This window comes from Pleurodeles waltl, chromosome 12 (assembly GCF_031143425.1).
Source record: "Pleurodeles waltl isolate 20211129_DDA chromosome 12, aPleWal1.hap1.20221129, whole genome shotgun sequence".
Lineage (NCBI taxonomy): Eukaryota > Metazoa > Chordata > Amphibia > Caudata > Salamandridae > Pleurodeles > Pleurodeles waltl.
In genome coordinates this window covers 93,430,286-93,451,956 of record NC_090451.1, presented here as the reverse complement: position 1 = coordinate 93,451,956, position 21,671 = coordinate 93,430,286, and the positions used below count along the sequence as shown (strand labels likewise).

Here is a 21,671-nt window from a genome sequence, read left to right as displayed (position 1 = left end):
GAGAGATAATGAGAAAAACAAGGAGGAGTCACTGGCCAGTCAGGACAGCCCCTAAGGTGTCCTGAGCTGAGGTGACTCTGACTTTTAGAAATCCTCCATCTTGCAGATGGAGGATTCCCCCAATAGGAATAGGGATGTGCCCCCTCCCCTCAGGGAGGAGGCACAAGGAGGGTGTAGCCACCCTCAAGGACAGTAGCCATTGGCTACTGCCTTCCCAGACCTAAACACACCCCTAAATTCTGTATTTAGGGGCTCCCCAGAACCTAGGAAACTAGATTCCTGCAACCTAAGAAGAAGAGGACTGCTAAGCTGAAAAACCCTGCAGAGAAGACGGAGACACCAACTGCTTTGGCCCCAGCTCTACCGTCCTGTCTCCCCACTTTTAAAGACACTGCTCCAGCGACGCTTTCCCCAGGGACCAGCGACCTCTGAATCCTCAGAGGACTGCCCTGCTCTAGAAGGACCAAGAACTCCCGGGGACAGCGGCTCTGTTCACCCAAGACTGCAACTTTGTTACAAAGGAGCAACTTTAAAACAACCTGCGTTTCCCGCCGGAAGCGTGAGACTTGCTACTCTGCACCCGACGCCCCCGGCTCGACTTGTGGAGAACAAACACTTCAGGGAGGACTCCCCGGCGACTGTGAGACCGTGAGTAGCCAGAGTTGCCCCCCCCCGAGCCCCCACAGCGACGCCTGCAGAGGGAATCCCGAGGCTCCCCCTGACCGCGACTGCCTGTTCCTCAGATCCCGACGCCTGGAAAAGACTCTGCACCCGCAGGCCCCAGGACCTGAAGGATCCGAACTCCAGTGCAGGAGTGACCCCCAGGAGGCCCTCTCCCTTGCCCAGGTGGTGGCTACCCCGAGGAGCCCCCTCCTTGCCTGCCTGCATCGCTGAAGAGACCCCTTGGTCTCCCATTGATTTCTATTGTTAACCCGACGCATGTTTGCACACTGCACCCGGCCGCCCCCGTGCTGCTGAGGGTGTACTTTCTGTGCTGACTTGTGTCCCCCCCGGTGCCCTACAAAACCCCCCTGGTCTGCCCTCCGAAGATGCGGGTACTTACCTGCTGGCAGACTGGAACCGGGGCACCCCCTTCTCCATTGAAGCCTATATGTTTTGGGCACCACTTTGACCTCTGCACCTGACCGGCCCTGAGCTGCTGGTGTGGTAACTTTGGGGTTGCTCTGAACCCCCAACGGTGGGCTACCTTGGACCCAAACTTGAACCCCGTAGGTGGTTTACTTACCTGCAAAAACTAACAAACTCTTACTCCTCCCAGGAACTGTAAAAATTGCAGTCTAGTTTTAAAATAGCTATATGTGATTTATATGAAAACTGTGTATGCTATTTTGATTATTCAAAGTTCCTAAAGTACCTACCTGCAATACCTTTCATTTGAAGTATTACATGTAAAATTTGAACCTGTGGTTCTTAAAATAAACTAAGAAAATATATTTTTCTATACAAAAACCTATTGGCCTGGAATTGTCTTTGAGTGTGTGTTCCTCATTTATTGCTTGTGTATGTACAACAAATGCTTAACACTACTCCTTTGATAAGCCTACTGCTCGACCACACTACCACAAAATAGAGCATTGGTATTATCTCTTTTTGCCACTATCTTACCTCTAAGGGGAACCCTTGGACTCGGTGCATACTATTCCTTACTTTGAAATAGTGCATACAGAGCCAACTTCCTACAGTATTTACAAAGTTCTCTTACAAAATCGAGGTAGTTGATGTATTAGATATGGTATTATTGCCATGCAATATATTGTGAACAGTATAGTGTCCCATCATTCTCCAGTACATCTTACTGGTGTTCCATTTATATGCAGATTTTATCCTCTACAAGTCTTTGTGAATTTTGTACACTATTAAAAGCAGGAGCGACAAAGAAAATGGCTGTAGCTGCACAAGTGACATTTTGAGATTTGGTAGAGGTGATCATTCATCTATTGGACTGATGAGTGGGTAGGATCTTGGTATGAGTGGGTACAAATTTGGTAAAGTTGATCATTCTGATATTGGATTGAAGAGTGGGTAGGACTTTGATTACCAAGGTATGTTACATTTGTGTTTCCAGCGATAAGCAACTGGAAGACAGTAATTATGAAACCCTGTTCTTTGAGCCTTGTTGCATGTGTTTTTTTTTTTTTTTTAATATATCTTTATTGTATTTATGCACTTAGAGAAAACAGTTATTTTCCAAAATTCTACATCACAAATGTAATTCTTAGTACACGTGTTGGCCAGTCAATGGAAAACAATGCCCATAAAAGCAGTGAGACTTGATGAATAGGTGAAAAATTTTGGTAGTCTATGTTTCTGTTGTATTTTATTCTTTAAGACATTGATGTCAAAATGGCTCAGTTGATTAAAATGAAAATACCTACATTTCCCTTTGCTGTTGCGGCAAAGCAGTTTTTCCAGACTTGTCCGTTCGATGACTTCTAGAATTTCACCTCTTTTGTGTGAAAGATATTTTCCTCCGCCTTTCTTGATCTTTGCATTGGGATCTACCATCATTTGAGTCAAAACCTTAATTTCTCCCTCAAGCTGGAATAAAATAGATCCAACATTATTTAGCTGCAACTGTGATGATTTAAAAAAGCAGATCGTTTTTTTTTTTTCAAAACAGGTGCTCAGCAGAGAGAGGTGTATCATTGTTCTGTCTCCTCACATGACCTGAAATATGTTTGATTAGTGTTCTGCTGCAATGACCATGCCAGGGTGGGCTTCCAAGCATTACTGAAGACATTACACACAGTGTGTACCCTGTGAATAACAATATGTTCCTCATCTTCATACTTCTCACCAGGCCTACAGGAAATAACTCTCTATTTGCAAATGTTGGTTCATTAAAATAAAAGATAACTTTTTAAGAAAACTTTCAAAACAGTTAATTAACAATACAAAGCTAGCAACAGACCACCAAGGGAGTCCAGTCTAGTATGCCAAATTTTAAAGGTGCGTTCTCTCTGGCACTATATTAATATCTTGCTGTTGGAAAAACTGTTATAATATCCTCCTTCCTTTTTAACTTAATGCGGTGGGGTGAAGCCCTCCAGTACTGTGTATTTCACCCTACCTAAGATGCGTGAGGTGAGGAACAGGAAAAGTGTTGGCATGGGGAGGAAGGCACAAGAGAAACAAGTGATGGTAGGAGAGGACAGGAGCATGAATGTGTGGATGAAGCAAACCACATTACTGTGAGGGACTGCAGGAGGACAAGTTAATCAGGTGTGAGAACGGTGGAGGAACAGGGATAGGAAGCAGGAAAAGAGTGACCACAAGGGGAAGAAAAAGGTAGTATAGGAAGAGGGAGGCAGGAGAACGAGTGGCACAGGTAAGGATGGAGCAAGAAAAGTGTTTCCACATGTAGGGATGCAGAAAAACTGGTCCTGTGGGAAGGGCACATGTACCCTGGGAGGCACTGGTGGCAGGGTGTAAAGCTAAAGTTACCTGTGCATCTAACGAACCGGTACAGCTGTGGTAGAGCCAGGCACTGGCTTTGCCTCATCCCCACTTGAATTTTAGGCTATTGTTATAAGAGGTCTGTAATTCGTGAAAGGGCTGCTAACCCTGTTGTTTGCCCTTTCATGAATTATGAGGTCTGAGAAGTTACAGAAAATCTATCACGTTTCTATTGGAGATTACAGGTATTAAAAGCAAATTTTGGGGGAAAATATGAGGAAGAATGACTATGTGGCTATTACTTGAAATTACTATTCATCAGTTATTCTTCAAATCACAGGTGATTTTGAAGGCCTAACCTGCAATCCCTGTGAATTCCACGCACATGAAGTTGGCAGAAACACCAATTATCTGTGGGACATTTAATGAACATCTCACCATTTGTGCACATTTAAAAAGGCCCCAAACACTGATTAAGAAAGTCCTCGATGTTTTTGCTTAGCTGGCTCTCTTGTGTTTATATTTGTCCATGCTTTCCACGCTGACTTTTTAAGTAGATTTATCTAGATGAAATTGTACATTCACTTCTAGCAACTATCATTTCCCAAAATATCCAGGTAGCCTTTTGTAGCTTTTTGTATTTTTATGAATCTTGTTACTTGCACCCTTTGACCTAGTATTAGGATTAATTTGCATATGTCGTAGTAAATTTGAAGACCCTGGATCCAAAGTGAAGTAACCATCTGTCTGTCTTGTTCTTTAGCATACAATCCAAATCCCTCTACGTTTATGATTTTGGGAGTTGCACATTTTGAGACTGGAAAGGGGAAATAGTGATGCAAGATTTTGTATATGATCTGATTGAAATGAGGATAAATGTAGACTAACCTACAGACTTTTTTATACTTGTTCTTAAATCTTAAATTGCATTTTTGATGTTTTACTATTCCATTATGTATTTGTAGTCTGATATATTTGTTACTATTTTTAAAGGGTTTGTACACAAACCCTTTTGAAAGGGTATGAATAATTATTGAAAAAAGGGATTATATTTTCTTTCTGTTATCCTTTATCATTTTCTTATTTGAATGTTTTTATTGTTTGTTTCAATATGTTTTTCTTTCCATATATAATTTTTTTTTTTTAAAGGGTTTCAGTGTAAAACACACTACAAAAATAAAAGTGACAAATAAAAACATATTAGTTTTCAAGTTAATATTTAGAACAATGTATTGATCTATTATAATTGTGATAAACCTGTGTTAGACGGTATGAGGTGCCAACTTTCACCACTTCGAAGAACACCGCTGCTACCACTGAACCGCAGCAACCATTAGAGAGTCAAGATGGTGGAGAATCAAGCCTAAACTCTTAGACTGCAGTATCTTGAATCAATATAAGACACAGGGATTCACATTAAAAGTGGTAAGTGCTTCAATAGGATGAGCACACAATCCAATGAGTCTATAGGTAGGTGTGCCCCAAATAAAGTATAGTAACATAAAGTATTAGTGTGTTATGAAAGGTGGTACTGAAGGCATCAGATATCCAAACAGGCACTAATAACTCCTTAACACCAATTAAAATAAGAGCAAGGTAGCTAATACTATTACATTCCCAACATTTACAACATTTTAGCACTAAATGAAACCTTTCACCCATTTGATAAACTTAATATTTCGCAAAATTGCGAGAGGCTGGAGTGACTGCTATTCGAAACACTCTATCCTTGAAAGTGGCCATCCAACAGTCCTGTAGGGTTTGGCGTGGGGGAAGAGGATGGTAGAGACAGATAATACTGCTGAAAGTGATCAGTCTAGACTTCTCAAACACTTTAATCTAGTTATTACTGAGCAGCATGATGGATTTACGTTATTCCACAGCTTTGTGAAATGGCCAGTTATCATATCATAGAGTCCACATTCTGACTGAACACTTTTAATAATGCTGTTGAGCGAGTACAATGTAGGTTGTGTGGAACCTAGGATTTTGCAGACAAAGTTGTGTGTGTCACCCCTTTTTTTAAATGCAGTTGTGAAACTTGTGACCCTCATATTTCTTCATTTGCCGGCGATCTTCCCATGTGAAACATGATCTGTGGGAACATTTACCATTAAAAAAACAGAGCTTGAGGATTCTCCTTCTAAATCTAAGTTTTAGGTGGTATTTTCTACCAGAAAAAAAACATTTCTAGATTTTCATCTTTTACTTTCAAAACAAAAAAAAACTCTTGAAATTCACATTTAAAAGTTTTAAAAATCAGGTAATTAATTGCAGATTTTGATTTTTTGAATATCCCACGACCATCTCATAAATGTGAGGTGATTACAAATGAGATTTATAAAATGAACATTCTTGTTTATTCTGCTATACCTTAAATTTTTTCCTAATGTCTTTCTCTTCTTTTTCTTCTTTCTTTAGTTTCTTTAAATTTTTCTCATTTGCTTGCTTCATTGCATACAATTCAGCTTCGCTGGGTTTCCTAAAAAATATTAGATCCAAAGTTTACAATTTTTTTTATTAAGTCTTTGTTTTTAAATTGTATTAACTTAGCACAAATAAAGCTCCCTTACTAAAAGCCGTTGTAATAAGGGACCTAATAGCCAACACAAACTTGGTACTGTAACAGATCTTCAATGTCATGACGTGCTGGAAAACCCCAGACAGAAACAAAAAAATCATTATCATATCAGAAAAAAGTAAGGTTTTAAGGGGCATATTTATACTCCGTTTGCGCCGAATGTGCGTCGTTTTTTTCGACGCAAATTCGGCGCAAAACTAACGCCATATTTATACTTTGGCGTTAGACGCGTCTAGTGCCAAAGTATGGGCAAATAGCGTCATTTTTTTGCGTGAACGCCTTCCTTGCGTTAATGAGATGCAAGGAAGGCGTTCCCGTCTAAAAAAATGACGGCGACGCAAATGCGTCGTATTTATACTCCCGGGCAAAAATCACGCCCGGGAGTGGTCGGGTCAAAAAACCCCGCATTTGCGCCACTTTTTAACGCCTGGGTCAGGGTAGGCGTTAAGGGGCCTGTGGGCTCAAAATGAGCCCACAGGTGCCCTCCCCTGCCCCCAGGGACCCCCCCTGCCACCCTTGCCCACCCCAGGAGGACACCCAAGGATGGAGGGACCCATCCCAGGGACATTCAGGTAAGTTCAGGTAAGTATAAAAATTTTTTTTTTTTTGGGTGGCATAGGGGGGCCTTATTTGTGCCCCCCTACATGCCACTATGCCCAATGACCATGCCCAGGGGACATAAGTCCCCTGGGCATGGTCATTGGGCAAGGGGGCATGACTCCTGTCTTTACTAAGACAGGAGTCAAGTAAATGGCGTCTGGGCGTCGTTTAAAATGGCGCAAATCGGGTTAAGACGTTTTTTTTTGCGTCAACCTGACTTGCACCATTTTTAAGACGCCCTAGCGCCACTTTTTCCAACGCCGGCGCTGCCTGGTGTACGTGTTTTTTTTCCACGCACACCAGGCAGCGCCGGTCTGCTTGCGCCGGCTAACGCCATTCAATAAATACGGCGCCCGCATGGCGCTTCAGAATGACGTTAGCCGGCGCAAAATTTTTGACGCAAAAAGTATAAATACGGGCCAAAATGTCCATACTGACTAGGAAGCAGGTTTTCAAATAACGCTGATAAATAACTAGTTATTTGATTCACAATTCTCCGCATTGAGCCTGTACTTAGAACAGACAAATGGGCTGCTTCAGTCCTAAATTTGCCCATGGTTTATTCCTGCTTACCTGGAAAAAAACACACTTCATGCTGAGGAATGAGTGTGTTGTTTTAAAGACCCAAATGCAGAGTTAACTACATTCAGGAGATTGATTTATAGTCTAAGAAGAACTCCTGGATTGAGGAAGATATATACAAAATATGATTTTTCTAGTTTAAGGCTGTAGCAAATATTATTCAACTTAATTACTTATACGACATACAATTTCTAGTTGAAGTTAAAATAAATAGTGTTCAATAAAATGAAAGTCTTAAATAATTTATGATTAATTTGAAAATGAAACAAATACAGTCATTTGAAAAAATGAATACTTCAGACATTTAAAAATATAAAATATACACCATATAGATTGAAACCATCTGTTAGAAGTATAGATAACCATACTGCGACCTAGACTGTATTAGACTAGAGTTAGGCTGATTAAAAGATGCAGACGGTGTAGGTTATGAGTCATATTATAATTAGGTAAAGATACCTAAGAAATTGGATTGTTTCTTACCTCATTTTAGGAAGTGCAGGCGGCATTGCCTTATTTATCAAATCTATATCATCATATAATTCCTCTGAAAAGAAAGTTTGACATAAACTGATTAGGTTAAAAGAATGCTGGAGATGAATGTGTTATGTTATGCATAAGCATTACGAGTCTCACTTAGTGTCTGGGGTAGAAATGAGATATCCACAAACAACAAACAAATGTCTGATCTGCCAAACTAACTTTCCACTGCTTTGTTTAAAGTTGGGAAAGTGCCACTTTATGACTAGAGCTCCTCTTTTCGTCTCCACCTGGGCTGTCAGTGAATGTACAACAGAACCTCTGCCCTTTTCGGGACCCAAACGGGAAATCAAATAATGTACCCAATTTATAAAAGTTCAGTGTCTTCAAGAGATCAGTTGCACAGGCTGCGCTGGTGAAGACTAGCTGCTTGGCAGAGATTTGTTAGCATGGTGGGTAGTCTTCGGTCAGGTCAGCGGAGAACACTACTCTCCTGACCACTCAAGCCACTCTTACTGAGGCCCTAAGGCCCAGATTTTCTAAGAATTGGTGTCGGGTTAGTATTACTTTTTTGGCACAACCCTGATGCAAAATCTATTTTTGGATTTATAGAGCCCCACAAAGCCTGAGTGGCAAAGTTTTGCATAGCTTTGTTAAAAGAAGTAAGGCAATTCAGCACATAATGCTGCCTTGTGCTACCTTCGTTACCTTGTGTCAGGTTGGTGTTGCATTTTGATGCAAACCCATATGTACAAAGGCTTATTAGCGTGGGTTTATGCCAAAATGTTGGCCCTACCTGAGACTAGCGTCCTGAAAGAAATATAGTTTTTTATCATTGTTACTTTCACTTTGCTTGCATGATGCATTCTGCAGCCCAAAGTGCACAGGTGCAAGAAGTGTGGTGAATTGTGCCATATCTTTGTAATTATAGCACAGTGCTGCTCGCTCCCTTTCATGCAAAGCAAAGCAGCAACTTCCTTCATCTCCTGTTTCTGTCCCTCTACTTCCTAAAGCACATGAACAATCCCCTGGACTATTATGAGTGTCTTAACATGTAAAATCAAAGATCGGCTCATACTTTCCAGCATGAATCTTCATTTTTGTAAAGGCACCTCGAGACAGTTTTTCTAAGTAAAAAAATTACAAGGTATCCTCAAATAATTTTTTCCCCAGTTGTCCATGTTGAGAGGCACTTTGGGCCAGATTTGCAAGAAAGTGGTGCATCATCAACTTTTCTTGTGCCCCCTACCGGCACAATACGACGCACCGTGGCACACGTTAGGACAATAGCGTCATAATTTATGACGCTATTGTGGTACTTTGCAGGATTTGCACCATAAATAATGGCGCTAATCCTGCAAAGTAAAGGGAGGCCCACTGAAAGTAATGGGCATGTCATTTTAGCGCCTGCTCTTGCGCAGGCGTTAAAAATGGTGCAGTGAAATGTTTACCGGCCTCCAACCACCTAAACCCCTCTCTTGCCTCAATTATGCCTGGCACAGGCATAATGTGACGCAAGTGGTCACAAAGTGGCACAATGCAAGCCTTGCACCACTTTGTAAATATGGCAAAGAAGAATGGCCTCCTTAACGCCACATTAGCATTAACAAATTACGCTAGTTTAACGCTAAGATGTGCTAAGGCCTTGTAAATCTGGCACTCCCTTACCTCAATAGGTTAGGTTGTCAATGACAAACATCCTGTTGTAGGATAGAGATCTCTTCTAACAACTCAGAGCCTCATTCTTGGCCAATGTACCCCTTTTGTACTTTTCAATCCTCCAATAGTTTACTCCTAAGGCTATAATTATTTAGATCATATCTAGACATGTTACAATAACTTGAATATATGTAAAGGTATTTGAGCAATCACTAAATAGCACAGATTACAAAGTTATTTTTAAACATACCAAATATTCCAACATCGTCATAGACATCTTTTTCTCTAAAATTGTAAGGAAAACACAATTTCAGTTAGTTATTTGTTCACAACTGTTTAGCATTTTTCCATTCATTAATTTACATGATAGTTTGATGTCTAAGGTAGTTTATAAATTACTAAGCCAAAGTTTTTGGCTGTTGCCATCCATAAAATTATCAAAACACACCGCAAAATAAAACTGACAAATTATGTTAGTCCACACTGCATCAAATTCTATAATGGGGGATTCCAATAGCTTTCAACACAATTTCGGTGATTAATTTAGAACACAAAAACATGGCTTCAAATTCTAACGTTTTACAAACCACTGCCAATGTCTTGCCATTTTAAATCCACTACATATATTGAAATTGGGGTAAATCTGAGGCTCAGGTTTTAAGGATGAGGCTTCAGAAGATGCTTCAGACAAGTCAGGATACAGAAGTGGTGGCAATTTGCAATAAGCCTTTATTTGTGAATTACAAAGCATGATGTAGGTATTGTGAAGTACTTAAATCCCATAACAGCCTACTCTTATACATGATAGAAGAGGTTAACACAAACACAAAGGGGGTCATTAAGAGTTTGGTGGATGGAAAAGGCTGTCCACCAAACTTCCACGGTCAGGTTACCGCCAGTGCGGACCCTTTTCCGTGGGCCCCATTACAAGTTTCCCACTGGGTCAGCGGGCGGGAAACAGCCCACAACATTGACGCCTGCTCATAATTGAGCTGGCGGCAATGTTTCAGTACTTAGGGTGCACAAGCATCCGTCACACTTTTTACTGTCTGCAAAGCCACCTAAAGCTCTATCTTCAGAATAAGACATAGAGAAGGATCTGATCTTGAGTGGCGGACTTGCATGGCCTCTTACGCTATTTTTATTGTCCAGAACAGAGTCTGTATCGTGAACTTGGAACAAAACAAAAAACAAATATATATATATATATATATATATATATATATATGTAATGAAAACAGTAAAGATACTTACATCGATAAGAGGGACCTCTTGGGCACATACCCAACTGTAAGAGAAAGAAGGCAGAGTATATTATATACAAAAGGTGGGCACAGTGGGAGCAGAAGAGTAAGATCAAATCAAGGGATGAACCACTGTTGTTTCTGGGCTACAACCCTTTGACACATATTGTAAGGTTCAGTGGATGTAGGAAATACAACTGAAGTAAGTGGAGACATTACCTTCTACCAAATTCAGTGACCACAGATATATAAAACCATTTAAAAATATACATCACACAGTAAATCTGACAACAGCCAAATTAAAACGCAGCCACTTATATTTCAAGCTCAGTTGTTATGGTTGTTTTAATGTATTTTTGTAGCTTTCATGTAAAATCAACAAATAACAGTGATCTTATTCCGGTGCCCAGCATATATAAGTCATGGGGTCTCCAAAGAGAAGTTGTGTACAGTGTATGTGGAATGATCCTTATCCATGGTTACTTTAGTATCATCAAGATTTTTGTTTCCAATTCTATGCATCTTATCTGGCTTTCTTTTTAATGACGGATCATTCCATATGATGCAGGAGGCAAAACTGACTGGTTTTGAGTTGAATTTGGCATTTTCTCACTCAGCTGGGATAAAGGAATCGATAAGTGGAGAGGTAGGATTCATAGTAAAGCTTGAGATGAGGTGGGAGGATAAAGTGAGAGAGGATCTGACGTGGACAATGAGGGTCAGTGAGTCTCCTTATTAGTCCGAAAGTTTGGATTTCAGTTAATAATATAGTGGTTGTTAGATGTCAGGGCCCAATTATATCACCTAAGCGCATGCTCATGGAGTTACACAAAACTGTGGCTGTTCAGCATCTTCCATATGACCTCAACTGCTCAGCTTTCCCTGGAACAGTCACAGTTCCACATGTAAACCTAAAATTAGCCCTCTGGAAAACTTACCACACAGGTGGACTGTGCAAGGCACTACATACCGTCTGTGGGTATATATGTTTGATGATCCCAACTCATGAACTCAGGCACAGCAGTAGAAGCCAATTTTTACACACCAAAGCACAACTTTGATGTAGCAAAATGCTAGGAATCTGGCTCACAACAATTTTCATACAAACATAAGATCAGACGGCACTGCCACAAGGGAATGCGGATTTAGCACACCACACGACTCCCAGCTCCACATAATGCTCTTGGTCGTAGGCTTTATGTACAGGAAGAGCCATCAAATGGCCATCAAATGGCATTATCATTCATCTAAATAGTTGCGTGAACTCATCTACGTCAGCTTATAAAGAATGGCAGTGGTCGTGAAGTGGCATCATGCATCCACTTTACTTCATATAATTGACAATATGACCTCACGTGGTTGTGCTCCCCTCTTTTACCACTCAGTGGTCTCCTACTTAGGCTTCTTCACTTATCAGCCCTGAACAAGGATTTATATGCACACATATGAAAAGTGAGTGTGAAAACATGCAAAGGCACCATTGTTTTTGAAGGTATACTGGATGGGATTTTTTCTCCTTAATAGCATACTTTTCGGGGGGTAAAAAATAAAATATTAGAACATTTTTACCTTACACTCACCGTAAACATGTGGATTTCCACCAGTGACTTGTGTATTTCATGAACCAAGCAAATTTTGTTGCAATATTCAATATGGTCGTTTCAATATTTAATATGTATGTTACAATATTTAATATGTATTGGTAGGATAGCACATTTTGTTAGTCCAGTAATAGCGAGAGTTACTAGAATCATGCAGCATAATTTACTAAATTATGTTGATGAAAAAAATAAATTATGAAGAAAGGAATTGTAGGTTGTGTGCCATAATATGTAGTGAAGGTAGATTATTTGCAAGGTCAGTTACATTATTATACAGGTAGTTTGACACTTCAATAAACTGTGATAAAAAGGCGCCCACTACTATTAAAAATACCAGTTTCTTAACAAATTAAAATTTACACATTCACTTGATCCTATATTTAAAATGTTATTCATCCAGAATGTTTTTGTCTTGCATGGAAGTACCAGAACCTACTTTTATTCTCATTGACCTTTCTACTTCCAAAAGTTAAATAAAATGGTAAAGCATACACAATGCTGTACCCTACAGAAAACATGCTGACATGTACACAACTTTTTTTAGTAAAAGGTGTGCTTAACTTGTTTAGAGAATCCCTGTCATGGTCTAAGGGCCTCATTATGACCCTGGTGGCCGGCGGTACACTGGCGGTAACACCTCCAACAGGCTGGCGGTGTTCTGCCAGTGTATTATGACTGTGGCGTATTAGCCACGGCCATACCGCCGGCCCCTCCACTTGACCGCCAGGCTTCCACCAGGCGGTCATAATCCCCAACCGCCAGCCTGTCCATGGTGGTAAACACCGCCATGGAAAGGCTGGCGGTAAGAGGTACTCGGGGTGCCCCTGGGGGCCCCTGCACTGCCCATGCACTTGCCACTGCCCACTTGGCATGGGCAGTGCAGGGGCCCACAGGCACAGCCCCATCGTGCATTTCCCTGCCCAAATTTCGTGAAATGCACGACGAGTGCTGCTGCACCCGCTGCACATCAACATTGTCACCGGCTCTAATATGAGCCGGCTGCAATGTTGATGTGACTTTTCCGCTGGGCCAGCGCAAATGTCATAATAGGGAGCCACCAATACCGCCAGCACTGGCGGTATAGTGGCGCCCGCTGCTTCGAAGTCGTAATGAGGACCAAAATCTTCTCTTTTCTGTGAGTGTAATCTAGGTTTTCTTTGTGAGTTCCTGGGCTCAGCACTTTGCTATCAGACACAGATCAGTAGAATGAAGGTATATATTACGTATTTTTACTTCAGGCACTGATTATGAGTTGCTTGTTATATTCTGACCCATGCGTAAATCCCTGTTTACGCATGGGTTGAAATTATGATTTTGAAGACATTTAACACATCTCATAATTAGCGGATGAGTTAAATTCCTCAACTGTCCTTATATTTTGGCAGGTCAAACCTGCTGAATTTTATTGGGGAAAATCATCTGGTATTTTCCGTACCATATGGATTTTGGTGCATTAAGCAACAAAATCTGCAAGTTATTCCCCACAAACTCGATACATAACACTGAAACTCGTAATCAGGCCATAAGTGTCTCAGTAACGAGGACTTTTCGTCAAGACTTCAAACTGTAGAAAGCAATGTAACATATTTCTGAAGTCTAAATTACCTCTTGAACTAACAGGAGCTTTGAGAACCGTGTATGTGGTCTACACCTGAAGTTTTATCAATAGTGAAACAAACTATTAGCAGTGAGGTATTATTATTGCAGCCTTTTTGGACTTACATTTAGGTACCTTATGCTTTTGTGTCCTACTTTAAGCAATAGCTCTTTTTTCAGCCCATCAAATGCTAACATTCAGGCTATTTGGAATACTCCAAGAACAGCAATTGTAATATATGTCATCCATTAGTGCTGGAATTTTTTTTTCTAAACTATAACTTATGCAGAAGACAGTGGTTTATGTGGCAAATGTGGGGAAATCATATTAAAACAGAAAACACCCTGGAATAACCTGTGTCCATGGGTCCTGGCCAGAATGGTCGTGCGCATTATCCATTTAAATGGGAACACTGACTTGACACGCAGCAATATAAAAATACATTATTTTAAAGTAAATAAAATGTATTTTAATAATATAATTAAGAGTTTCATAAAATGTAATCTTTTACGTACATTTCCATCTTATGTTGCGGCACAAATACTTTTCTTGACTTGTATATTGGATCACATCAAGAAAATCTCCTCTCTTGTGCGGTAAATCGTAGCTTCCACATTTCTTGATAATGGCGTTGGGATCGACCATCATTCGAGTCAAAACCTTAATTTCACCCTCAAACTGCAACATAATGTCAATAAAGCGCATGAGTTCAGGTTATACTAAGTGTACATCTCTCACACCACTCATTCCAGTTTAGACCCATACTATTTTTATCGGGTCTAAAACTTCCTGCCTCTCATACCATTAGTACCAGGCAATGCCCAAGTTCTTGCACCCAGTTTGCACAATCTGCAACCTGTCATCAATGTTTCCCACATTTTGTGCTTTACCTCTTCTAACTCCAACTTCTACCTAGTGTTAACACCACAGACAAACTAAAAACAACATAATAAGCTGCAGAAACCCACTATTTCTACTCCCTGTGGGTTTCTGTGCATCGCTGCGCTATTATTGCCCGGCACCTTTGCCTTGAAGCAACTTTTGGCTTAGGTTGCAAATGAAGACGGTTTTAAAGCAGAGTATTTGTGGTCAAAAGGCTGAGTCACACATCCCACTTACTCAATTCAAGTTGCAGCATGATGCTAAAACTTTGGCAACAACTTCCTATATCCTGCTGAAGGTCTAAAACAAGTGCAAGGTATGAAACCTGTAGAAAGTGCGACTTTACCTGTAGAAAGTGCAGACTTTATGAGCCGTCCACTGTTTTCATTTCTTTTGTTTGGGACAGCAAGGGCAATGCCAGACTAGCAAGTAGACAAAACACCCTATTTTTATTGTGTTATCCTAGTATAGACATCTCTGCATTGGATGCCCATTGAAGGTTTCAATCGGAATTCAAAAATATAAGGTAAAATAAATCCCTCCCCACACCCACCTGACCACCTTGGGTCGAGTTGAGAGAATGGCTGTGGTCACCAGAAATATCAAATTGTCTTGTGGACATTGCAACACAGCAACCATTCATGATGTTTATGTGGAGCCCGCCCAACACACACAACTTCACAAAAAATAGTGTACACCTCCAGGTGAGGTCAAGATACAGTGCGGCTGGGGAACAGTATTCCCCCATTGTGATCACTCTTGTTCCTGATATCATAGGGGAAAACTGGGGATGGTTACCTGTGGATTCTGACTATGCAAGGAATCAATACTTGAATTAAACAGCTAAAACAAATCACCCCTCTCCCATTCAAACAATACCTGTGTCAAGCATGGTGGATATTAGATAGGAGATAGCATAGCTTGGAATTTAAGTCTTTGGTAAAATTGTTCATTGTGCCCGTGTTTGATACTGTGTTGAACTGGGTATCTGTCTAATGACAGTGGTTACATGGCTGCTAACCGGGGATTGTTCTTTGAGTGTATTGTTGCTCTAGAGCCTTTGGTCCCCTGCATATCTCTGTAGACTTGTGCTTTTGCTTGCATTTTGAATTTAGTCAACACATAATTGTGCAGTTTGTTACGATCCTCTATAAGTATTGCATAATTTGTAGGTGCATATGAAATGTGTGTTATATCCACAAAATTTAAGAATATCTGTGTTATGCAGGATTCTGGAAATTTAGTGAACATTCAAAGATTTTGTTTTTGCTGGAGATTGGTTTAAATGGAAAGCCTTGCAGAGTCCATTTGCCCTGCAAACAAATCCTCTTGCCTTTACCTTGAGTGACTTTTGAACTCGATGTATACAACACACAAAAAAATTGCCACACTACAAAGAATCATTCATAAAGGTATTGCCTCAGAAACAAGAAGCAGATTGCTCATAATATTCGCCGAAGAGAGTGACACACAGAGTTTCATTGAGACTTCAACCTATGAATCAGCTGGGATAAAACAGAGGGGCAACAGATGTAAGTGAAAACTTCTTTGCTCCAACATTCAATAGCCGATAAGAGACCCTCCACTGTCTTCCTTCTCTACAAGTAAGCCCTTGATGCACAATGATAAGGCTATCAAGCTAGCACACCAGTTCAATCCCTCTACCATGTCTGCTCCAAGTCTGCCAAGAGTCTTGAACCATTTATTTATTTTCAATACACTCTCCTGGCATGATGGAGCTCACAAATACATCCCTTCTCCAAGGTGTATCCCATATGCAGCAAAAGCATACAGGTAACACCCCATCCTAACCAAGACTACCACTGTGTCAAAGGGGGTATCTAACTATAGCCTATTTGCTCATCACCAATATCTAATGAAAGTAACCAGAAAACTATTGGATTATATGGTTGACATGACACAATCAATAACCATGATCACCCTTCGAACCATCTAAAGTAACAGAGGCTGCACTAGCAAACACCATAGAGGACACCAGGATCATTCTGATCTGAAGACTACCTTGCAGCAGTGATAATTACTTGTATCTTTACAGCCTACAGATGGAAGTCAATAGCATTTTTTAGCTAGCAAGCACTGGCTGAGATTCAATCCAAAATAGGAAAAGGATCCCAATTACCAGGTTGTACTGCCATTTGTTAAATTTTGTTTTGACCAATGACTTTGTGTTTCACCACTGCGCATATTAGTTGCTCAATGTTCACCAGTAGCACATGGTATGTTTTGTTCAGTTGAGCCGCCTATTGGCTTTGACATGGCATTAGCCATTACTTTCTGTATCCAGTTGAGCCGCCTATTGGCTTTGACATTGCATTAGCCATTACATTCTGTATTCTGCCTATTGGCTTTGACATGCTGTATCCAGTCTAGCCGCCTATTGGCTTTGACATTGCATTCCTATTGGCTTTGACATGATGTATTCAGTTTAGCTGCCTATTGACTTTGACATGCTATTAGATATTCTGCCTATTGGCTTTGACATGATATCATATATTCAGCTTAGCTGCCTATGGGCTTTGACATGATATTATATATTGCATTTTGTATTCAGCTTAACTGCCTATTGGCTTTGACATGATATTATACATTGCATTTTGTATTCAGCTCAGCTGCCTATGGGCTTTGACATGATATAAGACATTGCATTTTGTATTCAGCTTAGATGCTTATTGGCTTTGACATGACACTAGACATTGCATTTGATATTTAGGTTAGCTGCCTATTGCCTTTAACATGACATTGCATTTGATATTTAGGTTAGCTGCCTATTGCCTTTAACGTGGAGTTAGACATTGCAGTTGAGAATCCAAGCTGTATTTTTCCAAGCTGTGTTTTTGCACAAGATGTTTTTCCCACAGTAGACTAGACATGATAAGAGAGAGTACATGGGTGTTGTTTTTCTTCGCTTGAGCTTGGGAACAGGAGTAGTCTTGGAGACCTGGCCAGTCTCCAAAAGGCTTGCTCAGTTTCCCAGGTCTGAGAGGAGGGGGCACACCTTTGTAACGAATGTAACAGGCTGCAGAGATTCAGATTCGAATCTGCCGGACCTCGTGCTGGAGCTTGGCGCCAGCTGCCAGCAATCCCGTGTGGGTAAATGAATCTCTTTCTCGCGTCTGACAGGGGTCATCAGCTTGCAGACCTTAGAAAGATGAAGCTGTAAATAGTTTCCCACACGGTGAAGTATTTGTTTTGCTTTGCATTCAATATCTTATAAATATAACCTGCTGTGTATATTGCAAACTGATATATTTTGTTTGATTAACGCGGACTTGAAAGCTACTAATTCGTCATACATAAAAATTGGGGTTGGGGAAGAATTAACAACAATAAAAGTCTTCTTTGACCTCAGAAGTGCATTTCTGGTGTGTTATGTTAGTGCTTAGAAACTAAATAAGAGGAAAGCACTACAATTGGTACCAGAAGGCGTGGGGTCGGTCATTAAGAGGTGATTAAGAGGGTGTTGACGAGTTGGTAGATTTCTAAGTGCACACTTTAAAAGTGTAATTGTTTTTGTTGTTTGGAGAATTACAGAAATTGTTTTTTTTGGAGAATCACAGTAGCACGGCAGACCATGTCTGAGAATGCATGTGTTGGTAAACTGCCCGATGGTGCTAAGAAAAACTGTGAATTGTTTTCTGTTTGGAGAATTACAGAAGCACAGCAGACCATTTTTGAAAATGCATGTGTAGCTAAAAGGCCTGATATTGCTTTGAGAAATAATTTCTGTTGTACATATGTAGAAAAAGTGTCTTTTGGAAGTAATGATGACAGAAAGGTCTGGATACCTTTATCTGCTTACAGAGAAATGCAGGAGAAATGTAGGAAGTTGGAACATGAAAATAGGAATTTACGTGAGCAAATTAGCCAGGATACAATAATTCAAAATAAGACTGAAAGTTATAAAACTGCTGTTTTAGAAGAATCTTTCTTGTCCCATTCCAGTAATGAGGGGGTTAAGACAGCTCCGAGCTGCACGTTTTCGTGTGAGCCAGGGTTTTTGGCAGACAATGTGATTTACGAGTTACCGTTGCAAAATGCACAAGTAAAACGAAGGATTTAGAGCAAGACACCCCGAGTTTCATTAGCTTGTTTGATTTTTGGAAAAAGAAGCTGCGCGCTTGTGATTTGGCAAATGAAATAATGCAGACTTTAGGTTTCTGCGCAGTGCAAGAAGGAAATACTTATGTACATGTAATTCAAGAACAAGGGAAGAAAATAGTGCCCCTAGCTAGGATCATACACTGGATCTGGTACTTGCAAGACAGGGCTAGAGTACCACAGGTAAAAGAATTACCGGTGAAATTGTGTGCACCATTTGAATTCGTGTCCACTGAAGATAAAAAGCATGTTTGTTTTACTAATGATTCATTGACTGAAATGTTGTTTTCTGGCACAGGAGAAGGAATGGAGTTGTATAATGTGTGTCAGATTTTAAAGCAAGAGCTACGTGAGATGTGTCATTTTTACGCTGATTTTTGGTTCATTGCTAATGTTTTAGCACCTAACTGGTTCAATTACCTTGCAGATGTTAATGAGAAAAATTCAGAGAGAGAAGTGTACACCCAGAATTCTGCCTTAGTGGGGATGGCTAAGTGGGTGCCCCAGAAATGTGAAAAGCTGAGAGAAAAAGCCACTTACAGGTGGGCAGAGATGAGAGAGATGCACATTCCCCTAGATTTGATAAAAACTGTGCAGCACGCACAAAAGCAATCTGTCATGCAAGCAGTCACAGAGCAGTTGGGGAGAGGAAAGTTACCAGGACAGAAATGGCAAAGTGATCAGGTTTTAGGGAGAGTGATTGCTGCAGATTACCAAGGAAAAATCGAAATTATGCTGATACCTAGAAAAGAATCTGATTTATTGATACAAATTGGAGACAGAATGGCCCAAATTGGCAAAAGTGCAGTGAATGGAGGTTTGGTAATGAAGGAGTCTGCCCCAGCCCTTCTGACAGTGCAAGAAAAGGGAAGCTGTGGCGCAGCAGATAAAAACCTCAGTGCTGATGTGTGGGCTGAAGCCCCAAGTGATCCTCCAGAACCTGCAGTGAATATAACAAAGGGACCCAAAAACGTCCTGCTGATTATAAAACAGGGAAAGAAAGAGGAAGGGTGCAGTTTAAATGAAAAATGTTATTTGCAAGAAAAGTCATACTTGTTTCTTTTGCAGATCCTACCACGTTTCGCCACTGTCCCTGAGTGTGCTGTGTGGTCCCCCTTCCGGTGTGTGCGTGTGGGGTCGGGGAAGGGACCGAATCCCCAACCTGAACCTGGCTGAGTAAAGTGCCAGCACCATGGATCCATTTTGCGCAAACTGCGCCTTCAGTTCAAGTTCAACTTGTTTGATTGCATTCTTCCACTGGAACTAAGCTGTGTTTTTTTTTTTTTCCCTTCTCGTATGGAACTCTGACTTTTGCTTATCTTCCAGCAAACCTTTCAGGTGGACCGTGCCCCTCTACATGAGTAGAACTCATGCCACATCAAATTGCTAACACTGTTGAATTAGAGACTCATTCAGAGTACAAATTGCCCAGTCTTTTCTATGTAGATGTATCTGATGTGAAAGGTTATGAAATCAATGTGTTAATTCACTTCTATTGCTTTACAGGGATTGCTTTGATCATTCAAATCTGACTTGCTGATAATGTTTTTTTTGTTTGTGCTGATGTTTTTTTGTTTTTGTTTGAAACAAGAGATATGTGAAACAAAAATTCATTGGTCAAAGGGCGGAATGTACTGGCATTTGTTAAATTTTGTTTTGACCAATGACTTTGTGTTTCACCACTGCGCATATTAGTTGCTCAATGTTCACCAGTAGCACATGGTATGTTTTGTTCAGTTGAGCCGCCTATTGGCTTTGACATGGCATTAGCCATTACTTTCTGTATCCAGTTGAGCCGCCTATTGGCTTTGACATTGCATTAGCCATTACATTCTGTATTCTGCCTATTGGCTTTGACATGCTGTATCCAGTCTAGCCGCCTATTGGCTTTGACATTGCATTCCTATTGGCTTTGACATGATGTATTCAGTTTAGCTGCCTATTGACTTTGACATGCTATTAGATATTCTGCCTATTGGCTTTGACATGATATCATATATTCAGCTTAGCTGCCTATGGGCTTTGACATGATATTATATATTGCATTTTGTATTCAGCTTAACTGCCTATTGGCTTTGACATGCTATTATACATTGCATTTTGTATTCAGCTCAGCTGCCTATGGGCTTTGACATGATATAAGACATTGCATTTTGTATTCAGCTTAGATGCTTATTGGCTTTGACATGACACTAGACATTGCATTTGATATTTAGGTTAGCTGCCTATTGCCTTTAACATGACATTGCATTTGATATTTAGGTTAGCTGCCTATTGCCTTTAACGTGGAGTTAGACATTGCAGTTGAGAATCCAAGCTGTATTTTTCCAAGCTGTGTTTTTGCACAAGATGTTTTTCCCACAGTAGACTAGACATGATAAGAGAGAGTACATGGGTGTTGTTTTTCTTCGCTTGAGCTTGGGAACAGGAGTAGTCTTGGAGACCTGGCCAGTCTCCAAAAGGCTTGCTCAGTTTCCCAGGTCTGAGAGGAGGGGGCACACCTTTGTAACGAATGTAACAGGCTGCAGAGATTCAGATTCGAATCTGCCGGACCTCGTGCTGGAGCTTGGCGCCAGCTGCCAGCAATCCTGTGTGGGTAGATGAATCTCTTTCTCGCGTCTGACAGGGGTCATCAGCTTGCAGACCTTAGAAAGATGAAGCTGTAAATAGTTTCCCACACGGTGAAGTATTTGTTTTGCTTTGCATTCAATATCTTATAAATATAACCTGCTGTGTATATTGCAAACTGATATATTTTGTTTGATTAACGCGGACTTGAAAGCTACTAATTCGTCATACATAAAAATTGGGGTTGGGGAAGAATTAACAACAATAAAAGTCTTCTTTGACCTCAGAAGTGCATTTCTGGTGTGTTATGTTAGTGCTTAGAAACTAAATAAGAGGAAAGC

The 21,671-nt window shown here is 40.6% G+C and overlaps 1 protein-coding gene across 2 annotated transcripts in view; it reads right to left on the bottom strand.

The window, feature by feature from the left end:
* The window catches only part of LOC138267663 (FYN-binding protein 1-like), a 116,493-nt gene that overhangs the window by 14,408 nt on the left and 80,414 nt on the right, over window positions 1-21,671 (bottom strand). For both annotated transcript variants that reach the window (XM_069216792.1, XM_069216793.1), the window contains exons 7-12: window positions 14,277-14,439; window positions 10,574-10,607; window positions 9,570-9,604; window positions 7,664-7,727; window positions 5,791-5,899; window positions 2,397-2,559 (exon numbers count right to left, since the gene is read on the bottom strand). In XM_069216792.1, coding sequence (XP_069072893.1) covers window positions 2,397-2,559; window positions 5,791-5,899; window positions 7,664-7,727; window positions 9,570-9,604; window positions 10,574-10,607; window positions 14,277-14,439 — 568 coding nt within the window. The remainder of the gene's footprint in view (window positions 1-2,396; window positions 2,560-5,790; window positions 5,900-7,663; window positions 7,728-9,569; window positions 9,605-10,573; window positions 10,608-14,276; window positions 14,440-21,671) is intronic.